Raw genomic sequence first — 23,495 nt, 5'->3', positions numbered from 1 at the left:
TGGGAATTTCCCACATGCCTGAGAACAACTAAGCCTGTGGCCACAAGTGATGATTCTGTGCTCTAGAGCTGGGGAGTTACAACTACTGAGCAAACACACAGAGACCACGCATTGCAACAAGAGAATCCACTAGAATGACAAGTTCGTGCACTGCAACTAGAGGGTAGCCCTTGCTCGCTGCAAGTAGAGAAAACCCCTGAAGCAACAAAGACCCGGTGCAGCCAAAAGCAAATAAATTGTACATAAATTTTTAAAGTACTGTTATGAAGATAAAGGAATGTGACTGGAAAACTTAGTTGACTAGAGTCAGAGACAACTCTCTTGGGAACGAAATGTAAAATAACAACATACAAGATGTAAAGTAGACAAAGAGACATGTCACAATAAGCATGACAGGAAGTAAATATATCTTTTAAGCAAGAGTAACCTTTGAGACAAACTCCCTGTGGTCCAGTAGTTAGGACCATGTGCTTCCACTGTAGGGGCACAGATTTCATCCATGAGTGGGGAACTAAGAACCAGACTGCCATGTGGCACAGCAAAAAAAAAAGGAACTTCTGATTTTTTCTATAAAACACGCAACCGTCTATGCCACCTAACAGCACTAATTACCACAGGAGGGGGACAGGGGAAGTAAATCCCTGTGAGATACCTCATCACATGCTACCCAGCCAAGCAACGACACTGACAGGGGTCAAATGACAGACTGCTGCAGAGCATATAAGGACCTCGCCTTTGGGATCTCTTTTCTTGGAGTCCACTTTCCATAAAACCGCTCTCTTTTTTCAAAAAAATCACTTTGTTCATTTAGAAACAGCCATCTGCAAGTCAAAAGTACTTTCCATTTTCCTTAATAAAATGTAATTGTGAGGTAGGAGTTGGATGGGCTGCAGGTTGGACATCTACAATCAGCTACCCTCCTCTTTGCATGCCCTGAGATAAGAGATAGGTGGGCTCCAGTTGAGGAAGTCACAGCCAACAAAAACAGGGTAAACAGCCAGTTTGTCTCTTAATTCAAGGGAATAATCATGGCAAAGGCAAAGAAAGGAAAAAACCCTGTCTGATAAAGGAGACAGTACACAAGTGCAGAAAGGCTCCTTGGAGTTACAAGTCAGAGGATCATTCCAGGCCATAATGAGTTTTGCTGCTCTGAGAAGCCTTTACTTCAAGACCCAGGGTATGCCTGTGTAGCCAAGGAGAGAAAGGGAAAGGGAAAGGAAAGGGAAGTCGCTCAGTCGTGTCCGACTCTTTGCGACCCCGTGGACTGTAGCCTACCAGGCTCCTCCGTCCATGGGATTCTCCAGGCAAGAATACTGGAGTGGGTTGCCATTTCCTTCTCCAGGGGATCTTCCCGACCCAGGGATCGAACCCAGGTCTCCCGCATTGGAGGCAGACGCTTTAACCTCTGAGCCACCAGGGAAGTCCAAGGAGAGAGCCCTGAGACAAATTAACCAGGGGGGACAAAGCAAGGTAATTGGTCCACATTTCTCATACCTTTCTTAGTAAAAACACATGTCTTACTTTCCTTAAGCAACCATGAGCTGTCCGTTATATTAACATTTTGTACGCTGGTGAACATAAATATCAGTGATAACGTCTAAGAATATTTGCTTTCTTATAGAGAACATCTCAGGGTGGCACCAAACGTATTCATTAATACGTTCATTAATCCAAAATCTCTTTAGTTTGTCTGTAAGAGGAAATGAGTTTTCAGTAATCTGTGTTTCAGAATCTTAATTTATTTGGAAATGACCTAGATATTCAACGAACTTTCATCACTTAGTTTAGCACAGTCCTAGAAATTCAGGTTATTCAAATCTGGAGAGACTATTTTAGACAGACATTTCTAAAATATAATCATTCCTAACAGAGTTTATCGAAAAGCTCCAACTGCATTTGCATTCTTTCCTTAAAAGTTTCTTCACTCGAGTTACTTTAACTGTTGACAAACTTACTTAACATTAAACCTAGGTACAATTAAAGTATTAGACAATGTTGAAGACTCAAGACATGTCTTAATTACATTAGCAAACAAACATTAATACTAGATATTTAATATTAAATATTTCCCAGTTCACGTGAACCTGAAATTCATTTAGGTTAACTTTTCTTATAATTGTTTGATTTGTAAGTGCTTACTTTTTTTTTTTTTTTTTACAAACAATTGAATTAGAGCTCATTTACAAATTAACCCCAGCAATATTATCCAAAAACAAAGACACACACTGAGACAAACATAAATGCAGATCAACAGACATGAGAGCTCTCATACTTTCCTGCTTGAGATTTAAAATGTCTCTTTCACCTTTTTCTTCCCAGCCCCAGCCCCGTGGTTTAAAATTCTAATGTGCCCAAGACAGAAATCTCTGGAAAAATGGGTTACGTATTTCAAGGACATGGCAAAGGTTGCATGCTATGCAGGGTTGCTTCAGTCCTGTCCAACTCCCTGCAACCCCATGGACTCTAGCCCACCAGGCTCCACGATGGGACTCTCCAGGCAAGAATACTGGAGTGGGTTGCCATTCACTCCTCCAGGGGATCTTCCTGACCCAGGGACCAAATCCACATCTCCTGTGTCTCCCCCAGGGGCTGGCAGGTTCTTTACCACTAGAGTCATCTGGGAAGTCCTGGCAAAGGTTAACTTTAAGCTTTTTTTCCGGCAGGCCTTTTTAACAAGCTCGCTGTTTTTAATTCACATGTAAAAAGAACCGATTTTGCACTTTCAAAGAAAAAAAAAAAATTCATCTTAACCAGTTTTCTCCAGAGTCTAACAGGGCCAGAAGGACTGATAAAAATCTTGGAACATCCCTCCAGGGAGATGGGGGTCTTTGATCAGAAGAATCTAAAGGGGTAAACAAACTTGCTAGAGTGGGGGAACCTGGGCTCCCTCTCCCCTCTGAGAGACAGGGGCAGTTAGAATGGGACCAGCTGATGGAGAAGGAGACAGAGGGTTTGGGAGGGGTATAAGGCCACAACAGGACAGAGAATGGAGAGAGAAAGGGCAGTGGGGGACACTATTGGAGCCATGGGCCGGCTAAAGAGAGTCGACTTAAAAAGTGAAGATTTGATCAGTCAAAATATAATATGACATTGTAATATGGATAATCATCCTCACAATTTGCATACTTCTTTTTCCAGTTGTAACTTCTCTTTAGACAGTTTTAAGTTACCTTTATTTACCTCACAGTGGGCAGAGAGGAGGATCCAGGAGCCAACTTGGATGGTGCTAAGCCTGGGGCTTGGGTGGCAAGGGACTCCGCCAAGGCTGAACAATCTCAAGATTTGTCTCTTATCTTATCTATGGTGCTGCACGACTTGCACTCACAGGAGACAGTCAGGACATTCATACTCAGGGCAATTTCCATGCAGGTTAGAAACAAGGCCAGAGGAATGCACTGCCTTGTCTTGAAGCCTAAACAAGACTATTTATTTAATTTCCCTAACACCCTGGTGGCTCCATGGTAAGAATCTGCTTAGTAATGCGGGAGACACGGGCTTGATTCTTGTTCTGGGAATATCTCACGTGTCACAGAGACTAAGTTGATGAACCAAAGATACTGAACTTGTATGGTAAAACTTGAAGCCCATGTGCCTAGGGCCTGTGCTTCACAACAAAAGAAGCCACCATGAGAAACCATGCTCCCCACAACTAGAGAGTAGCCCTCACTCGTCTCAAATAGACAAAAGTCCACACAGCAAAAAAGACCCAGTACAGGCCAAAAAAAAAGATGTTGCCTTCACCTCTGTGGGTGCTGCAGCACCACTGAAGGGTGCTATACATTTCACATGTCAAAGAACAGAGCCATAAGTTAGGGAGAAGAAAAATCTCCTGTGAGAGTTCACAAACTAATTTAAACATCTGTTTTCTCACAGAACCCTCCCACTCGGAGTTTCCCAAACACCAAGAATAGTGTGGCTTCCTCTCTGTCCTTGTGACAACTGACCTGTGATCACACTGTTGATCCTTTCCCACTCATCTGGACTTTTGCTATTAGCACCTCATTCTCCACAATCCAGGGATCTTCTTCCTTGTGCCACAAGAATGGAGATAACGTTCAGATCAGAAACAGAAATTCCTACTCAGAAGCAATGTCACATACTGTGGCTTCTTCCAGAATCCAACCTCTTTTATTCACTCCTTCTGGCTCGGGTGAGTGTTCGGTGCTGCTTGGTCTTTTCTCCAAGTTCAGCAAGTAGGGGCTACGCTCCAGTTGCAGTGCTTGTGCCCCTCACTTGCTGTGGCTTCTCCTGGGTGCACGGGCTTCAGCAGTTGTCCACTGTAGGCTCTGTAGTTGCAGCTTCCAGGCTCTAGAGTGCTGGTTTGTAGTTGAGGCACACAGGCGTAGCTGCTCTGTGACATGTGGGATCTGCCCAGAGCAAGGATCGAACCCGTGTCTCTGCATTGGCAGGTGTAGAATCCAGCTCTTTTGTCAGCCAAGGAGTGAGGACATTATAAACTGACAGAAAAATACTTCTCAAATGAATTTACTATCTGCCTCCTTCTGAATGCACAGGGAACAGTATAATATACAGTATAATATGCAGCAGGTATCTAGTTCCTATCTAAGAATTACTGAACCAAGAATACAGGGCTAGAAAATAGGAAACTGGATATTTCAAAGTTTGAAATCAGCTTTATAAATGCTCAAGCTGTGGAAAAACTCCTTGTGTATCACACAGTGGGCAAGTCACCAGAAGGAAAGACAAGTTTAAACTCCTGAGGCCAATCAAGAAGCTTTACATGTGTGAGTCAACAAGGTTTTGAGCTTAGTCAAGAAAAACAGGGCATCTCAAAAGGTAAAGAGGGAACATGCAGAGGTACCCCAGGGCAGATCCCCATTTCAGAGGGAAATGATCCTCACCCACAGACAGCAGGTTCCTGAGAGTCTCCACCATCACATCCTTGTACAAGGTCCTCTGGGCAGGGTCCAGGCATTCCCACTCCTCAGGAGTGAAATTTATGAACACATCCTTGAAGGTCAACTGTGCCTGAAATGAAAACACATTTCATCAACGGGCCCTGAGGAGGATTCTTAGTTTCACACAAAATGGGAAGAGGTGAGAGGGGTAAAGCTCAATTCGGTTGAAGTAATATTCTGATAGATCCATTAAAGGCTGCTTGAAGCAAACTGTTGGTCTCTAATCTAATTTATAATTTCCTCTTTCTCCCTAAGATTATGATATCCTGCAATCAACATGCATTTGTCATGTATGTGGACAATACATGAAAAATATACACATTAAAACCAACACCGGGTTGTCTACGCAGAAGTGTTACATTCCACACACTGAGTGACATAGGGTCACTATCTAGATGAGCTACAGCAAGACTGGTGTCTTCAGAGATGACAAAGTCCACAGCGGCTTTAAAAGAACACACACTGTGATGATGATGACATCACACTAACGAGAGGTGTCTCAGCACTTCCTACACACTAAGCATCACTCTAAAGACTCTGCACGGGTGAACTTGGCATCAACATGACAGCACGTTAGGGAAAGATCTCTGTCCACCTTACTGGGGAGTAAATTCTGTCACTCAAAGAAATCGCTCAAACAGTTAAGAAATGAGGCAACAGCACCTGAGCTCAGGTGGTTGGGAGAGACAACTGAACCTAAAGAATCAACCAGTCAACGACCAGAGAGAGAAAGTGCATCCACATAGAGTCCCTGAGAATACCTGAAACAAGTTCAAGGCAGCTGAAGTGCAATACAGCAGCATAAACGGTCACTGGACAGGGTCACCCCCTCTCCTATCGCAACCCACACAATGTCAATAATCTTACTACAATTTACATCATTCATGTGATGATGTAGAAAAAACTTAACACCATGAAATACACCTGATACAACTGAAACTGCTACAAAGCATGCACCATTATTTATGAGATGATGTTTTTGTAATAAAACCATGGAGTTACATATCCATGCACTCATGCATGCATGTGTAAACACACAATTGATTGAAACAAGAAGAGTTGTCTTTATTTTTTTTTCTTTCTTTCTATCAAAATTCATTCAGCATCAGCTTTGTGCCTCAAACTTGAAATACAGCAGTGAATATGATGGAGCTTACAATCTAGCAGCCAGCCAGCCAATTTCATCCACAATTTTAATGTTACTATCGAAATAAGTGCTCTGACACAGGCCCGGTGCTAAGAGCAGATTGAACAGGAAGCCTTAACCTACACTTAGAAATCAGACAAGGTCTCCGTGAGGAAGAAACACTTAGGATTGGCAAGGTGGGAAACAGAAGAGTGTTGAAAGCAGAGAGAACAGCCTGAGTGCCGGCTCTGAGGCAGGAAGATCTTTACTGAACAGAAAGTCAGCCAGTGTGACTGGGACACAAGGAATGTAGATGGGGTGATGCCAGGTAGAGGCTAATTTATGTAAGATCTATGGATTTAGGACTTTATTCCAAAAGCAACTGGAAGTCACTGAAGAATCTGCAAGAGGAAAGTTAGACACTTAGATTTGTTTTTCAGAGCTCAATCTGCTGTGTGTGGAAGTTGTTGTTTACCTGCTTACTCATGCCAGACTCTTTGCAACCCCACTGACGGCAGCCCACCAGTTCCTCTATTCATGAAATTCTCCAGGCAAGAATACTGGGGTGGGTTGCCATTCTCTTCTTTAATTTTACTTCTTCATTCAGTAACTTTGTCAACATTCTATTTCTTTTTCAAAGCTTATTTATTTTGCTTATCTTGGGTCTTCACTGCTATGAGTGGGCTTTCTCCAGTTGCAGCTGCAGTGCCCGGCTTCTCATTGCAGTGGCTTCTCTTGTTTTGCAGCACAGGCTCAGTAGTTGTGGCGCATGGGCTTAGTTGCTCTGAGGCATCTTCCCGGACCTGAGATGGGACCCGTGCACTATACATTGGCAGGCAAATTCTTATCCACTGTACTACCAGGGAACTCCTCAACACTATCTTATACTAGTTCAAAAAAAATAAAAAGTAATACAAGCAGAAAATACCATACAGAAGATTTCTTCCAATCTTTATAAAATACCTGTATTTAAAAATATGTGGGCCTCCCTACGGGTAAGTGGTAAAGAATCCACTGGGCAATGCAAGAGATGTGGGTTGTTGCCTCGTCTGAGATCTCATATGCTGAGGGGCAACTAAGCCCGTGAGTCTCAATTCTTGAGCCCGAGTTCTAGAGCCCAGGAGGTGAAACTACTGAAGCCAGCGTGCTCTACCGCCTGGGCTGCAAGATGAGAGAAGCCACCACAATGAGAAGCGTGCGTACTGCAACTAGAGAGTGGCCACCACTCGCCAGAACTAGGAAAAAATTGAAGCGGTGAAAATACAGTACAGGAAATAAATATATTTTAAAAATATTAATGTGATTTTTATCATTAATTTTCGGTATATACTTATTAACAAAATCCAAAATTTATTATTTCATTCCATTAAGAAAATACTGAATCGAGATTAGTAAAGTTGGAGAACTCCCTCATGGCCCAGTGGGTAAGATTCCTCACTTCCACAGCAGGGTTTCAGGTTCCATCCCCACTCAGTCAACTAAGACCCTGGAAGCTGCATCATGTGGTCAAAAAAGAAAGAAAAAAAATCAGTAAACCTGATTTTACAGTTTAAATTAGATGGTGCAACGAAACACTCCATAGCCCTAACATCTCTTTCTGAACATTCCGTTCCATTCCCAAACACTTAAGTTCTCAAGGAGGAGCTCATTTAGTTTTAAATGTAGTATAAAAAGTGAGAACTGATTTCCCCTCATTGGCTTCTTTTGCAGATTTTACTGTGTACTGTACATGTTAATACCTGAGGTCCACGTACAACTTCTTTACCTTGGTTGACAGAGAGCAGACAGTGCATCCAGATGGGCACTCAGCAATCCCTGCTGCCCAACAGCACTGAGACCCCATCTCCAACCCATGGGTGAGAAGCCCTGCCCAGGACAGTGCCCAGGGGAGCCTCCTCACAAGGGCCAGGTCACTGGGTCATGGGGAGACAGGATCTAAGTGGAGACGACAGGCCCTGAGGGAAGGCCCCGGGTGAGTGTGCGTGTACAGGAGTCAGACAGGACATTCCAGAGTCAGACACGATTAGCAAGTCCAGAGAAGGGCATTTCAGGAAGGACAAACTGAATATGACCTTACCTGGGAAAGAGCCATGCCTGACTCCTGTTCTTTCCTCTTCTGGGCTTCTTCATCCATGAGTGTTCACAGTTCTATCATGAAAGTAGAAAACATGCTGTTTAATGCTTATGGTCAACACACCCCCTTCCTGAGCCCCAACCCCACACACAGCGAAGCCCTCACCATGTGGAGCAGACAGTCCCGTGTGGCCACTGTCTCAGGAGGGACTCAGGACGGTCAACTCCGGCAAAGAGTCCAACACGAGACTTTCCCACACTTTCCCTCGGATCACACTCCCCTCCTGGTGATGAGGCCTCATGCACACAGCAGCAGGGGGCACCTCCACTCACCCCACGATCCCCTTCAGGTCACAGAGCAGGCCCTGGTCCAGCCCCACTCAGAGAAGAGTGCCCTCCCCTTCCCCAGGGCCTGATCTCAGTCTCAGAAGTGGAGGCTAAGACACCTGGTGCTCAATGCAGGATCCAGATGGGAATCATCTGCGGCCTTGCACATTCCTGGGGCGAGGCCCCACAGAGAACCTGAGGAGCGTGTCTGTTGGGGGAGGGGTACAAAACATGCTGGGCAAAATGGCTCATGATCTCATGTGAAGCCTGGGTTGAGCACTAGTGAAGGATTAAGCCCAGGCCACCTCCCACTTTCTTCTTTTCCAGCTTTACTGAGACTAACAGAAGGGTTATGTGTACATACACCATACACCATGTGATCATGTGACACATGTACACTGTGAAATATTTATCACAATCCACGAACCAACACATCCATCACCTCCAAATTCCCAGTATGCAGTAACAGAAAAGGATTAACTACGGTCAGCATGCTGCACACACCTCCCCTGGACGTACTCATTTCACAACTGAAAGTCTCTACCTTTTGACCAACATCTCAGCTCCAAATAACCACCATTCCACCGTCTAGTACTAGTGAGTTTCACATTTTTACATTCCACATATAAGCGAGCACATACAATATCAGTCTTACCCTGTCTGTCCTAATTCACTTAGCATAATATTCTCTACATTCATCCAAGCTGTCCCAAGTGAGAAAAATCTCCATCTTTACAGGAAGGGATAAGAAACCCTTCCTCAGCGATCAATGCAAAGAAATAGAGAAAAACAATAGAATGGGTAAGACTAGAGATATCTTGAAGAAAATTAGAGATACCAAGGGAACATTTCATGCAAAGATGGGCACAATAAAGGACAGAAATGGTATGGACCTAACAGAAGTAGAAGATATTAGAAGATGTGGCAAGAATACACAGAAGAACTGTACAAAAAAGATCTTCATGACCCAGATAACCACGATGGTGTGATCACTCACCCAGAGCCAGACATCCTGGAATGCAAAGTCAAGTGGGCCTTAGGAAGCACCACTACGAACAAAGCTAGTGGAGGTGATGGAATTCCAGTTGAGCTCTTTCAAATCCTAAAAGATGATGCAGTGGAAGTGCTGCACTCAATACGCCAGCAAATCTGGAAAACTCAGCAGTGGCCACAGGACTGGAAAAGGTCAGTCTTCATTCCAATCCAAAAGAAAGGCAATGCCAAAGAATGCTCAAACTACCGCACAATTGCACTCGGCTCACATGCTAGCAAAGTAATGCTAAAATTTCTCCAAGCCAGGCTTCAACAGTATGTGAACCGTGAACTTCCAGATGTTCAAGCTGGATTTAGAAAAGGCAGAGGAACCAGAGATCAAATTGCCGACATCCATTTCTCTTGGATCATCGAGAAAGCAAGAGAGTTCCACAAAAACATCTACTTCTGCTTTATTGACTATGCCAAAGCCTTTGACTGTGTGGATCACAACGAACTGTGGAAAAATCTTAAAGAGATGAGAATACCAGACCACCTGACCTGCCTCCTGAGAAATCTGTATGCAGGTCAAGAGGCAACAGTTAGAACTGGACATGAAATAACAGACTGGTTCCAAATTGGGAAAGGAGTTCATCAAGGCTGCATACTATCACCCTGCTTATTTATCTTATATGCAGAGTACATCATGCGAAATGCTGGGCTGGATGAAGGCGGAGCTGGAATCAAGACTGCCGGGAGAAATATCAATAACCTCAGATATGCATATGATACCACTCTTATGGCAGAAAGTGAAAAAGAACTCAAGAGCCTCTTGTGAAAAAGAACTAAAGAGCCTCTTGATGAAAGTGAGAGAGTGAAAAAGTTGGCTTTAAAGCTCAACATTCAGAAAACTAAGATCATGGCATCCAGTCTCATCACTTCATGGCAAATAGCTGGGGAAACAGTGGAAACAGTGACAGACTTTATTTTCTTGGGCTCCAAAATCACTGCAGATGGTGACTACAGCCATGAAAGTAAAAGACGCTTGCTCCTCGGAAGAAAAGCTATGACCAACCTAGACAGCATATTAAAAAGCAGAGACATTACTTTACCAGCAAAGGTCCGTCTGGTCAAAGCTATGGTTTTTCGAGTAGTCATGTGTGGATGTGAGAGTTGGACTATAAAGAAAGCCGAGGGACTTCCCAGGTGGTCAAGTGGTTAAAACTCCATGCTCCCAAAGCAGGGGGAGCAGGTTTGATCCCTGGTCAGGGAACTGAGATCCCACATGCCATGTGACATGGCCAAAAAGTAAATAAAAAACAGTAATAATAATAATTAAAAAAAAAAAAAAGGTAAGCTGAGTGCCAAAGAATTGATGCTTTTGAACTGTGGTGTTAGAAAAGACTCTTGAGAGTCCCTTAGACAGCAAGGAGATCCAACCAGTCAATCCTAAAGGAAATCAGTCCTGACTATTCAATGGAAGTATTGATGCTGAAGCTGAAACTGCAATACTTTGGCCACCTGATGCAAAAAAGAACCAAGTCACTGGCAAAAACCCTGATGCTCAGAAAGATTGAAGGTGGGAGGAGAAGGGGACGACAGAGGATGAGATGGTTGGATGGCATCACTGATGTGATGGACATGAGTTTGAGTAAGTTCCGGGAGTTGGTGATGGACAGGGAAGCCTGGTGTGCTACAGTCCCTGAGGTGGCAAAGAGTCACACATGGCTGAGCAACTGAACTGAACTGAATATGTCATTACAAATATGTGTGTATATTTGCCTGGGTGTATGTTACAAATGAGGACTTCCCTGGGAGCTCAGAGGGTAAAGAATCTGCCAGCAATGCAGAAGACCCAGATTCGATCCCTTGGTTGGAAAGATCCCCTAGAGAAGGGAATAGCAACCCACTCCAGTATTCTTGCCTAGAGAATTCCATGGACAGAGGAGCCTGGCAGGGTACAGTCCCTGGGGTCGCAAAGAGTCTGACATGACTGAGGACTAACACTTACACTTACATGTTTTCAACTTGGATCCTGGGGCTCTTTAATCAATAGAAATAGTTATGAAACTAGAGGAGAATTTCAAGAAAGCCTTTACTGGGACTCTTGCTGCAGTAAGGAGAGACAGAAAAAGAAGTGTGTGCCCCTGCTCCTCCCAAAAAGAGGGGTGAGCTGATCCCTTTGGTTAAGGCTGGAAGGAAGCTGAGGTGATCTGCCCCCTCGGGCCTCCTGGTGGTGCTATGAGCAGGGATCACGGGAAGTGACCTGCTTTTGCTTCTGGAGCCTCCGAAATAACGCTTGGTTTGTGGTCCTTTTACTTATTGTTCAGAATGCTGTCCGCTCATGAATGTGGTTATAGTTTCTTTGTCTCTTACACTTTCTTTGTGGTCTGTTGCCCGAGAAGACGTTCGTCCAGGTGCAAGAACTGCAGTAAAAGGTCCCAGGACCCAGCCTGTCTCATATACACATTATGGTTTCATTACCCACTCGGCTGACAACAGACATTCACGTTGTTTCTACGACACATGGCTGTTGTGAATCATACAGTATGGGTTACGAGAGGGCAGGTTACTCCTTCAAAATACTGATTTTTGCACAGGACTTCCATGGAACCTAAGAACCTTCCCTAAGAACCTGCCTAGCTCTGTGGGGGATGTGGGTTCAGTCGCTGGTGGGGGAACTAAGATCCCACAGGCAGCAGAGCAACTAAGCCCGAGCACCACAACTAGAGAGTCTGTGCCCGGAAACCAAAGATCCTGCAGGACACAGGCGAAGCCAAACACGTAAACATTTTTAAAAATTCTGATTTTGCTTTTCTTAAATTTATAATCAGAAATGAGACTGCGAAATCCTATGCATGTTCTATTTTTAATCTTTGGGTAACCTCTGTACTGTTTTCCATGTACCATTTACATTCCCATCAACTGTTCACAGCCATTAACTGTATTGTGCATGTACATGGCAGACGCCCGAGATCTGTAAAGATGACGAGAGGACAGCAGAGGAATCCACTGCGCTGGCAGCAACAAGTAGCAGCTGCGTCATCTCCAGAGTAAGCCTCTGTACTACAGGTTGCTGTGGAGCTGATAACCCTCGGATTCTAAGAACAATCCTTCACTGCATCATGCCAAAGTCTTCTGCCATCGAAGTTGAGGCCCAACCATTACCCTTTGAGGCTGAAAGAAACTTTCAAACCTGCATCTGGGCCAACACACTCCCCAGAGACCCAGTAATAATCCACCCATCCTGCTATGCAATCCCCAGAAGGTTCCAAGCCTTAACCACTCCTGCAATAATGATGGAATAATACACACAAAGACGCCCAAACACCAACCAGACTCAGGGCATCTTATCAGTCACAGCGACCCCAGCAGCCCCCAAACTGTCATCACCAAAATCTAAAAATAAAAGAGAGATGTGTAGGCTGATGCACACACGCCAATGCGACTTCAACAACTTCCAAGGAACATTCCAACTTCTCTTTTTTTACCTTCCATCTGAAATCTTCTTCATTAGCATCTCTAACAGAAAAACTAAAGGTAATCCACAAAGTGATCTCCGGAATTTTAACGACAGTTATTCTATGGATCTGATTCTGGCCCTCCCTAAAGACCCCACAGAAGCCACTGTGTGGAGGGGGTGCTGTGGGGCACCTCCTGGACCCCACCCCCCTTCTCTGCGACCACTGTGCCCGTCCTCCTGCACCCATCCCTCCCTGTGGGCTCAGCTCAGGCCTTGATTCTAACACACTGCAGGGTAACAGTCCTCTTCCCAATTCCACTTCCTTCCTTCAGAGGTGTGATCATGTGTTTCCCAACAAAACCCAGTCACATAAACCTCATTCACAGCATCTGTGTCCCAGGGAAACTGAGCTAAGACACTATGGCATGCCCGCCCTTCCATGCAGCCCACAACTATCCATGAGCCCACATCCAGGTCCTCCAGGTAGAATTGAGACCACCTTTGTCAACAGTTCCACACACCCCCATGATCCCACAAGTATGAATGTCTATCTCTCTCTCACACACACACACATACACACACACACACACCCCCATTCACTGGGTTCATCCAGAGGCCTACTCTTGCTCCCACGACCCTCCTGGAGACTCTGACAAGCTCTCCTTCACTTCCCCCCGTTTCTCTACCTCTTCATGCATGGTTGAACAAGAGGGCTAAACAGCAGAGACCAAGGGTATGAGCATCACAACAGAGTTACGCACAAGCTGCAAATCCAAGGACACTCGGCACTCAGTACAGAGACCGAGGAGCTGGCTCTCCTGGGAAAACCTGCCAGCAACTTGGGACATTATAAAGTTTTATAGGCCTTTGAGATTTGGTTGGATTGAGCTCAGTGAAGAAGTAATAAAGATAGTGAGACTCCAATCTCACTGACCTCTGTTCTCCCCACTGAGAGCTAACTGGAAGATATCCTAGCCCTTGAAGGGGGGGCGGCGGCGGGGGAGGGGGACTCCTTCATATCCCCTTGGAGTCCAAACCTTCTGGCCACTCTAACCACAGTAAACTCAGCATCCCCTGCTCTGAGCAGATAACCTGCTGGAAGGCAAAGCTGCTGTCCACGATGGCAACTGGCCCCTGGATGGACAGAGCTTAGAAGGCCTGGGGGCTGCAATGGAGCAGGGACACAGCGGACTAAACATGGGGACACCTCAAGACACTAGATCTGTCGGGCTCATTAGGACTCCCCACATCTTTTTGCTTTTCAGTAATTAAGTGTCCACATGGGGTAAGGATCAATTAGAGTTGCAATGTCCAGAACAGATATGGAAACCATCCTCACCTACCCTGTCCCCTCTGTCTCCCCTGAGAATTCTTCAGCCCAACCGACAGTCCCAGTCCTCACCCCCAGAGTGAGATGCTGCAAGCATCCAAGGAGGAAGAGGAACACGGGGCATCCTTCAATGAAGGGAAAAGAGGAAAGACTCCAGTCAAAGGACAAGGGCATTTCTGATGAGGGTGATTAATATAGAGGCAGTAAACTGATTAACGTGACAGAGAATATGGGAAGGACATGGGGAGACCTCGCTGGCCTAGACCTGAAGGAACAGAAAGAGCAAGAGCCATGGTGATTTAATGACTAAAGGTAGAAGTAGAAACTAAGATCCGAGACAGAGATTTTGGTGTTTATGAACAAGGACTAAGTGAACGTGACCAGGACAGACTGACCATGAGAACGGGGTCAGCTCCCAGGATGAGGCTGGAGACACTGGCATGCTGCCCTGAGGACACGGGGAAGCCAGCGGAGGTGGGAGAACGCCCTACAGATTGACCCTTATTCATAGAAGATGTCTGCTGATAATCTATCTCACTCTAAGCATTGACCTTTATTCATAGAAGACAGCTCATGATTGCCTCTCAGACTCTGAGCCTATGTTCCTGCCTCCATTACTGTTCTTTTTCATTTTGCAAAACTGAGACCCGTTTCAAATTCTAACTACAACTGGGCACTCCCTCCAAGAACTGCCACACACAGTCACACATCCAATTTGGAGAATCATTCAGGGATCACTGTTGCTCAGCTTCTGGACCTGAGGGAAGCATCATCAGATCAGCTCATAGCTCACTAGTTACCAGATCACATAAAAGAGAGGAAAATGGAATATCACACTAACTGTTTAAATTAGGTCTTGACTGTTACTATAAAAGATCATTGACATCCTTATTAAGTACTGATCATTGACATCCTTATTAAGTACTCATCATAATAGTCTATAACTATTTACCAGTTACCAAAAATATGTTGCAAAGATATAATGTTAAAAGGAAACAGTAAATGGACCTCATCTAAACGTGAAATAAACCTCAAGTGAATCAGCTTGTTAAATTTTTTCATTGAATGATAATGGTGCAAAGTATTAAAAAAAAAAAGAGTTGAGAATACAGCATATTTACAAAAGAATGACATAAATTACAGGAGGCCATCAATTCCTATTTCAGAAGTGAATAATTGTTTACAAGAAAGTCGCTACTGAATGAATGAATCTTTATCCCAAGCTACAAAAAGAATGAAATGTAAAGAAACACACTAGTTGTTTCCACTTCATTTGGTTTATCTGTTTCTTTTTCCATCTCCCTTTCTCTTCCCCTCTGCTCTCCTGCTGTGCCTGTTCTCCTCTCTACTTCCCTGACTCCCATCCCGCCTCTCTCTACCATCTGTTCCTGTCAAGTTGCTTTCTCTCCAACCTCCCTGGTGATCCTCAATCTCCGTATTTCTGCCTTTCTTCTTCCATCTCTGCCCTTCCTTCCTCCCAACTCTCTGGCACCCCCAAGTGGCTATGCTTCCTTTCAGTTAGCTTTCTTTCTCAGCTCCTCCAATCACTAGGAGTCCCCTTTCTCTCCCAGCAGGATATTGCTCTGTTAGCCAAGGCCCCAACTCTTGTATCCCCTTTGCTGAACTGCCTCTCCGCTGTCGCCCTCTTTGGGACCCCTGATTTACAGACCCTCTTCCCTGAAGGCTATAGAAGAGGGCCGCAGAGGATGAGATGGTTAGATAGCATCCCTGGACTGAACGGTCATGAACTTCAAACTCTGGGAGATACAGGGGTCGCAAAGACTCGGACTTAAGAACACCTACCTATTTTGCTCACCTTTAACTCTCCGGAGATCCTGCTTTTCTCTGAACTTCTCTCCTTTCCCCACCCGCTACCGAATGCTTATTCTCTTTCAAGGTGTCTCTTCCAAGTTCCCCACCAATCCTCTTCATTGCCATCGCTTCTCCCTTATGCTTTTCTCCATTTTATATTTCTCTCGGAGTCGCTGTCGCTGCTTTTCATGACCTTCGTCGCCCACTATTTACAGGGATGGCGACTAAATAAGAAGCCCCCCCCCCCCGCAAGAGCCACATTCCAGCGGGTGGAATTTGAGACGGGAGAACCACGGGTGACACGTGGCTGGCTCAGGTCATCTGCCCCCACACGGGGTCACTATGGACGGAAGGTGTGCGGGACACAAGGATCGGCCTGAGGAGACACGAGGACAGAGGAACTGGGAGGAAGAGGGTCTCAGGGGCGGGGCGGACTCTCCGGAATCCCAGGACCCGGGAGACAACACGGCCTCTCCGGGAGCGGGGGCCGGTAGGGGAAGCTGCGGAGCGAATAAACCACCTCGCGGAACAAACTTTTATGAGGTGCAGGAAGGGCAAAGGGTTCAGTGAGGTCAGTAAGTGGTTTTAAGCAGGAAAGAGGTGCCAAACGCAACGTCTCAGTGGACCAAAAGCAGGAACCGACTTCAGAGCGACCTTAAAACAAAACGGAGGCTTCTCTTCGTCGCTCACGGAGACGTCTGAGTTTGCGGGGGGTGGTGGGGCGGCGCGCGGATATAGAGTCTTTAGAGTCAGTAGCGACCCTCAGATCCCGGATACACAGAAAAGGAAACTGCGACGCGAAGGTCCGACTAGACAGACAGAACTCACGACGCGCTGGGACTCCCAGCCGTAACTCTGCTTCCGGTGGTGTGTGACGCAGAGCTCACGCGCAGGAAATGGCGGAGCGGCCTGAGGGCGGGGCCTGAGCGCAGCCGGGGCGTCAGGGGGCGGGTCGTGGCGAGCACGCGGCCTTAGAGGGCTTGGGCGGGGCTCAGCGCGCGGCGGGCGGGGCGGGACGATTCGACACTAGTCAGTGCTGAAGGTGACTGCAACCACGAAATTAAAAGACGCCTGCACCTCGGAAGGAAAGTTATGATAAAACTCGACAGTGTATTAAAAAGCAAAGGCATCACTTTGACAAAAAGGTCCTTATTGTCAAACGTATGGTTTTTTCAGTAGTCGGGTGGGGATGTGACAGTTAGTCCAGAAAGAAGGCTGAGATTAGAATTGATGCTTTTGGATTGTGGTGCTGGAGAAGACTCTTGACGGTTCCTTGGATAGCAAGATCAAACCAGTCAATCCTAAAGGAAATCAACCCTGACTATTCATTGGAAGGACTGATTTTGAAGCTGAAGCCCCAATACTTTGGCCACCTGATGCAAATAATGGACTCATTGGAAAACACCCTGATGCTTGTAAAGATTGAGGGCAGGAGAAGGGGGTGACAGAGGATGGCATGGTTAGATAGCATCACTGACTCAATGGACAGGAATTTGAGCAAACTCCAAGAAACTGACGGAAGGGAAGCATGGCATGCTGCACTCCATGGGGTTGCAAAGAGTCGGACAGGATATAGTGACTAAACATCACAACCAAATAACTGATAGGGAAAAGAATGGGAAATTGGAGTGTCTGTGTGTTTTTTTCCCAGGTGCACAAGGGCCTGAGTGGGGGTCTTATATCAGTGATAATGGACAAGGCTGACTCTTGGCAGTAAGCCTTTTTCTAGAAGTTAAGTGAGATTAATTCTTTAATCACTGCTACTTTCCACGGTACAGGGTCTGAAGTAAGCTCAACTCCGTCACCATAAACCTTAACACCAAGCAAAAATAAAAAAATTATGAATACATGTTATAGTTGAAAAATGGAACATTAGGAATATTAAACCAATAATAATAAAAACAACAACAAACGCCCAAGAACCTCAGTGTATGTACCTTAGATTGTCAGTGAAGGGCCCTGTGTGTTCCTTTGGGGCTGTATTGTGTCTGGTCCTGTCGTAAAGATATCATTAGGTATTGAAAGATGTTCCTCTGAATCTTAAGTCAGAGGTCTGGGTTGGTGTTAAATTGAGCAAGATCCCAGAGGTTATATTAATGGCAAAATCTTGACTCTCTCGGCACCAATGTCAAGCCAAATTACTTGATATTCAGAGAGTTATGGAGGAGAAAGAGTGGCTTTATATATTTGCCAGGCTAGGAGGAAACACATTAGGCCCCCTCCCTGTTGAGTAGGGAGAGGTTATATTGTCTGCTAAGGATCAAGGCAGTCGCAGTATCGTATTCTTCTTTGTGCTTAGTCACTCAGTTGTGTCTGACTCTTGTGGCTCCAGAGCCTGTAGCCTGCCAGGCTCCATGGGATTCTCCAGGTGAGAATACTGGAATGGGTTGCCATTTCCTTCTCCAGGGGATCTTCCTGACCCAGGAATCTAACCCAGGTCTCCTGCATTGCAGGCAGACTCTTTACCATCTGAGCTACGTATGCTTTACTCAAGATATTATAAAATTGCAAAAGGATGGGTTTGCTGACAAGATTAGGGTGTCTGCAGGGTCTTAGGTGATCTGGTGTCCTAATCAGCCCAGTGGTAAAGAATTCACCTGCCAGTGCAGGAGACTTGGGTTGGATCCCTAGCTGGGAAGATCCCATGGAGTAGGAAATGGCAACCCACTCCGGTATTCTTGTCTGGGAAACCCCATGAACAGAGGAGGCTGGGGGGCTACAGTCCATGGGATCTCAAAGAGTTGGACAAAAGTAGACAAGACTGACCCGGTGTGAGCATCCTTCTTTGATTAGCAAATGTTGTGCCCTTTGGAACTCACAGAAGGTCATGCAGGCTAGTCTTGCCTACAGGAAATGAGTCGCGACATCAATGCTAAGAAAATATTTTCCATTTTGCCTTTTCTCTGGTGATCATGAAAAAAATTTCTGCACAGAATCGTGGATTTTATGTTCATGATTAAACAGTAATGAAATATCATACTGATGTAACTAAATTATTTGCTCATCTCCTCTTTTACCACCTGAGCCCTGCTGAAGAAATAACCTGGTGAGAATATGGTTTTCTTGATTAATAAAATGAAAAAAGAGTCAGTTGCTTTCTGTGACCTGAGAAAGCAAGCTGTATGTGAATTGTCCTTCATGTTGGGCATGCAGACAGTATACACAGATGTGGATCAACTAGGTATTACCTTAATACTGTTTGGCCCAGACACCTGGGAGAAAGTCTGAAGGAAATTCTAAGACTAGATCTACCGAGGATTTAGCACATCTGAACTAGTAAACACAAACTGAAGTGATTTATCCAAGAAATACTGAACACTGTTGGGAAAATAAAATTAAAAATGAAAATGAATGGGCCTGGAGATTATCATACTAGGTGAATAAGTCAGATAAAGACAGATTAGATATCACTTATATGTGGAATCTGAAAAAAATGATACCAATGAACCCATTTATAAAACAGAAACATCCTACTGTATACCACAGGGAACTCTGCTCAGTATCATGTAACAGCCTGGGTGGGACAGAAGTTTGAGGGGAGAATGGATATTTACATATAATTGGCTGAGTCCCTCAACACTGTCATTTATTCCAAGACCTAACAGAAGCAGAAGATATTAAGAAGAGGTGGCAAGAATACACAGAAGAACTGTACAAAAAAGATCTTCACGACCCAGATTATCATGATGGTGTGATCACTCACCTAGAGCCAGACATCCTGGAATGTGAAGTCAAGTGGGCCTTAGAAAGCATCACTACGAAGAAAGCTAGTGGAGGTGATGGAATTCCAGTTGAGCTATTTCAAATCCTGAAAGATGATGCTGTGAAAGTGCTGCACTCGATATGCCAGCAAATCTGGAAAACTCAGCAGTGGCCACAGGACTGGAAAAGGTCAGTTTTCATTCCAATCCCAAAGAAAGGCAATGCCAAAGAATGCTCAAACTACCGCACAATTGCACTCATCTCACACGCTATTAAAGTAATGCTCAAAATTCTCCAAGCCAGGCTTCAGCAATACGTGAACTGTGAACTCCAGATGTTCAAGCTGTTTTTAGAAAAGGCAGAGGAACCAGAGATCAAATTGCCAACATCCGCTGGATCATCGAAAAAGCAAGAGAGTTCCACAAAAACATCTATTTCTGCTTTATTGACTATGCCAAAGCCTTTGACTGTGTGGATCACAATAAACTGTGGGAAATTCTGAAAGAGATGGGAATACCAGACCATCTGACCTGTCTTTTGAGAAACCTTCATGCAGGTCAGGAAGCAACAGTTAGAACTGGACATGGAACAGGCTGGTTCCAAATAGGAAAAGAGTACGTCAAGACTGCATATTGTCACCTTGCTTATTTAACTTACATGCAGAGTACATCATGAGAAACTGGGCTGGGTTGGGCTGGGAGAAACACAAGCTGGAATCAAGATTGCCAGGAGAAATATCAATAACCTCAGGTATGCAAATGACACCACCCTTATAGCAGAAAGTGAAGAAGAACTAAAGAGCCTCTTGATGAAAGTGAAAGAGGAGAGTGAAAAAGTTGGCTTAAAGCTCAATGTTCAGAAAACTAAGATCATGGCATCTGGTCCCATCACTTCATGGGAAATAGATGGGGAAACAGTGGAAACAGTGGCAGACTTTATTTTTTTGGGCTCCAAAATCACTGCTGATGGTGATTGCAACCATGAAATTAAAAGACGCTTACTCCTTGGAAGGAAGGTTATGGCCAACCTAGATAGCATATTTAAAAGCAGAGACATTACTTTGCCAACGAAGATCCGTCTAGTCAAGGCTCTGGTTTTTCCAGTGGTCATGTATGGATGTGAGAGTTGGATGGTGAAGAAAGCTGAGAGCCAAAGAACTGATGCTTTTGAACTGTGGTGTTGGAGAAGACTCTTGAGAGTCCCTTGGACTGCAAGGAGATCCAATCACTCCATCCTAAAGGAGATCAATCCTGGGTGTTCATTGGAAGGACTGATGTTGAAGCTGAAACTCCAATACTTTGGCCACCTCATGCAAAGAGTTGACTCATTGGAAAAGACCCTAACGCTGGGAAGGATTGAGGGCAGGAGAAGGGGACGACAGAGGATGAGATGGTTGGATGGCACCACTGACTCGATGGACATGGGTTTGGGTAAACTCTGGGAGTTGGTGATGGACAGAGAGGCCTGGTGTGCTGAGATTCATGGGGTCGCAAAGAGTCGGACACAACTGAGCGACTGAACTGAACTGAACTTAAAAGACCTGAATCTTCTTGGAACCCAGCAGTACTCTACACTCATCCCCACGCCACCCCCAAGTACAAAGCGCCTCCTCCCCTGCCATGTCTTCACTGTTTTTTTAACACTTTATTGGAGTATAGTTGATTCACAATGTGGTGTTAGTTTCAGGTGTATAGCAAATTGAATCAGTTATACATACACATATATGCAATTTTTTAGATTCTTTTCCCATTATAGCTCATTACAGAGTAGAATTCTTTCTCCACTTCTCACCCCGATCACCATCTTTTGTAGGTCAGTACCTCTATTCCTGTTTTGAAGAGAAGTTTATTTGTACCCTTTGTTTAGATTCCACAGATAAAGTGATACCATATGTATTTGTCTTTCTCTTTTGTCTCTTGTGGATAGAAAAGCTGAAGTCTTCCAGACCTCCCTGACACAAGAGAAAGACTCAAGCATCCAAAGGTTGGGACAAAAGAACCAGACTCACTGTCTGATGCACATTTCTGAGTTCTTTTTAAAATATTTATATTTATTTGACTACACTGGTTGTTACTACTGGCACGTGGGGTCTTTCATACCAGCTTAATTGTTCTGTGCCATGTGGAATCTCACTTTCCCAACCAGGGACAGAACCCATGTCCCCTGCACTGGAAGGCAAATTCCTAACCACTGGATCACAAGAGAAGTTCCACATTTCTGAGTTTTACAGATATGGTAACTGCTACCAGAAGGAAAAATGCTACCTGCATGATGAGCCAACTGCACCCATTACATAAACTGCTTCATCTCGCTTCAGTGCCAAGTCTATGCCTAGAGCAGTTTCAAAAACTGGCCTTAGGAGAACTGGATTAACAGTATTGCTCATAGTAATCTATATCTCTGGGGGCATCAAAATAACTGTAGCTTGTTCTGCCTGTGTATGTAAATAGGCACAAATAACTGGCAGTACAGAGATGCTACACAATGGTCAGGATGTGAAAGGAAACTAGACGTCCATCAACAAATGAATAGATAAAGAAAACGAGTACATAAATACAATGGACTATTACTCAGTCATAAAAAGGAACGAGTTTGCATCGGCTATAGTGAGGTGATGAACCTAGAGCCTATTACAGAATGAAGTCAGAGAAATAAATATCGTACATTAACACATATATATGGAATCTAGAAAAGTAGTACTGATGAACCTATTTGTAGGAAAGAAATGGAGAGGCAGACATAGAGAGTGATCTTGTGGACACAGTGGCGGAAGGAGATGCTAGGACAATTGAGAAAGTAGCAGTGACATATATATCCCATCGTGTGTAAAATAGCTAGTTAATGGGAAGCTGCTATATAATACATGGAGCCCAGTCAGTCACTCTGTGATGACCTGAAAGGATAGAATGGGGGTGGGGGAGGGATGCCACAGAGGGAGGGGATACATATATATTTATGACTGACTCGAGCTGATGTAAGGCAGAAACCACAAGATTGTAAAGCAATTATCCTCCAATAAAGACAAAAAAAAAAAAGATGCTACATACCCACATGAATATGTTCCACTGTTAAGAATATGACCCTCTATGTCAGGAAGAAAAAGTTACAGAAGTTGGTCCTTCACCTATGAGCCCATAGAAATGTTATGATGAAAAATAAATAAATAAATAAAAATTAAAAAAAAAAAGAAATGGAATGATGTTCTGACAAATGGGGATTTGTAGGCAGCTTTTGGCTGGAAAGAGTTCTGTGCAGGAGGCACTCTGTTGTCCTCTCACTAATGTTAAACCAGGCAGCCCTTCGACTTACTCATCTCGAGTCCTAGCACATCTTTCAAACATTTTAATCACAAAATATCTTGCCTAACTTGTCTGTTCTAGCCATAGATCAAAGCAGTAGACATTAAGTTATTAATAGGTGATGATCACTTCCCTAGTCCCCTAAGAAATCTTGTGAATAAACTGTGTGACCAAGATATCATCTAGAGCCTGGAATTCCCTGGAGGTCCGGTGGTTAGGACTCTGCACTTTCATAAGGGTGGCCAGCATTCAATACGAGGTCAAGGAACTAAGACTCCAGTTATGTGGCATAGCCAAAATATATATATATATATACACACATATATATAAAAATTATGGTGGATATTTAACACAAATGGTTAGCATATTTATAGAAAGTCTCAAATTAATGTTTTAATGAGAAGACAAAATCTAAAATTGAAAAGGGTTCACTCCTCTTAGTCATCCAAGATCCATGTTGGTATAGCGACAT

At 44.5% G+C, this 23,495-nt stretch overlaps 1 protein-coding gene across 4 annotated transcripts in view; it reads right to left on the bottom strand.

The window, feature by feature from the left end:
* Positions 1-23,495, bottom strand: part of LOC145515104 (uncharacterized) — a 45,890-nt gene that overhangs the window by 4,603 nt on the left and 17,792 nt on the right. The window contains exons 1-3 of one of the 4 annotated variants that reach the window (XM_081514688.1): positions 16,027-16,895; positions 8,123-8,193; positions 4,863-4,989 (exon numbers count right to left, since the gene is read on the bottom strand). The exons of 1 other annotated variant lie outside the window; for it this stretch is intronic. In XM_081514688.1, coding sequence (XP_081370814.1) covers positions 4,863-4,989; positions 8,123-8,179 — 184 coding nt within the window. In that variant the 5' untranslated portion in view covers positions 8,180-8,193; positions 16,027-16,895. Of the gene's footprint in view, positions 1-3,944; positions 4,029-4,123; positions 4,490-4,862; positions 4,990-8,122; positions 8,194-16,026; positions 16,896-23,495 lie in introns of those variants that run through there. 2 more of the 4 variants (XM_081514689.1, XM_081514690.1) reach the window with 2 other exon arrangements.

This window comes from Giraffa tippelskirchi, chromosome 7 (assembly GCF_054371585.1).
Source record: "Giraffa tippelskirchi isolate mGirTip1 chromosome 7, T2T-mGirTip1v1.2.pri, whole genome shotgun sequence".
Lineage (NCBI taxonomy): Eukaryota > Metazoa > Chordata > Mammalia > Artiodactyla > Giraffidae > Giraffa > Giraffa tippelskirchi.
Note: the sequence above shows the minus strand (reverse complement) of the source record. Positions and strands in the feature narration are given on the sequence as shown.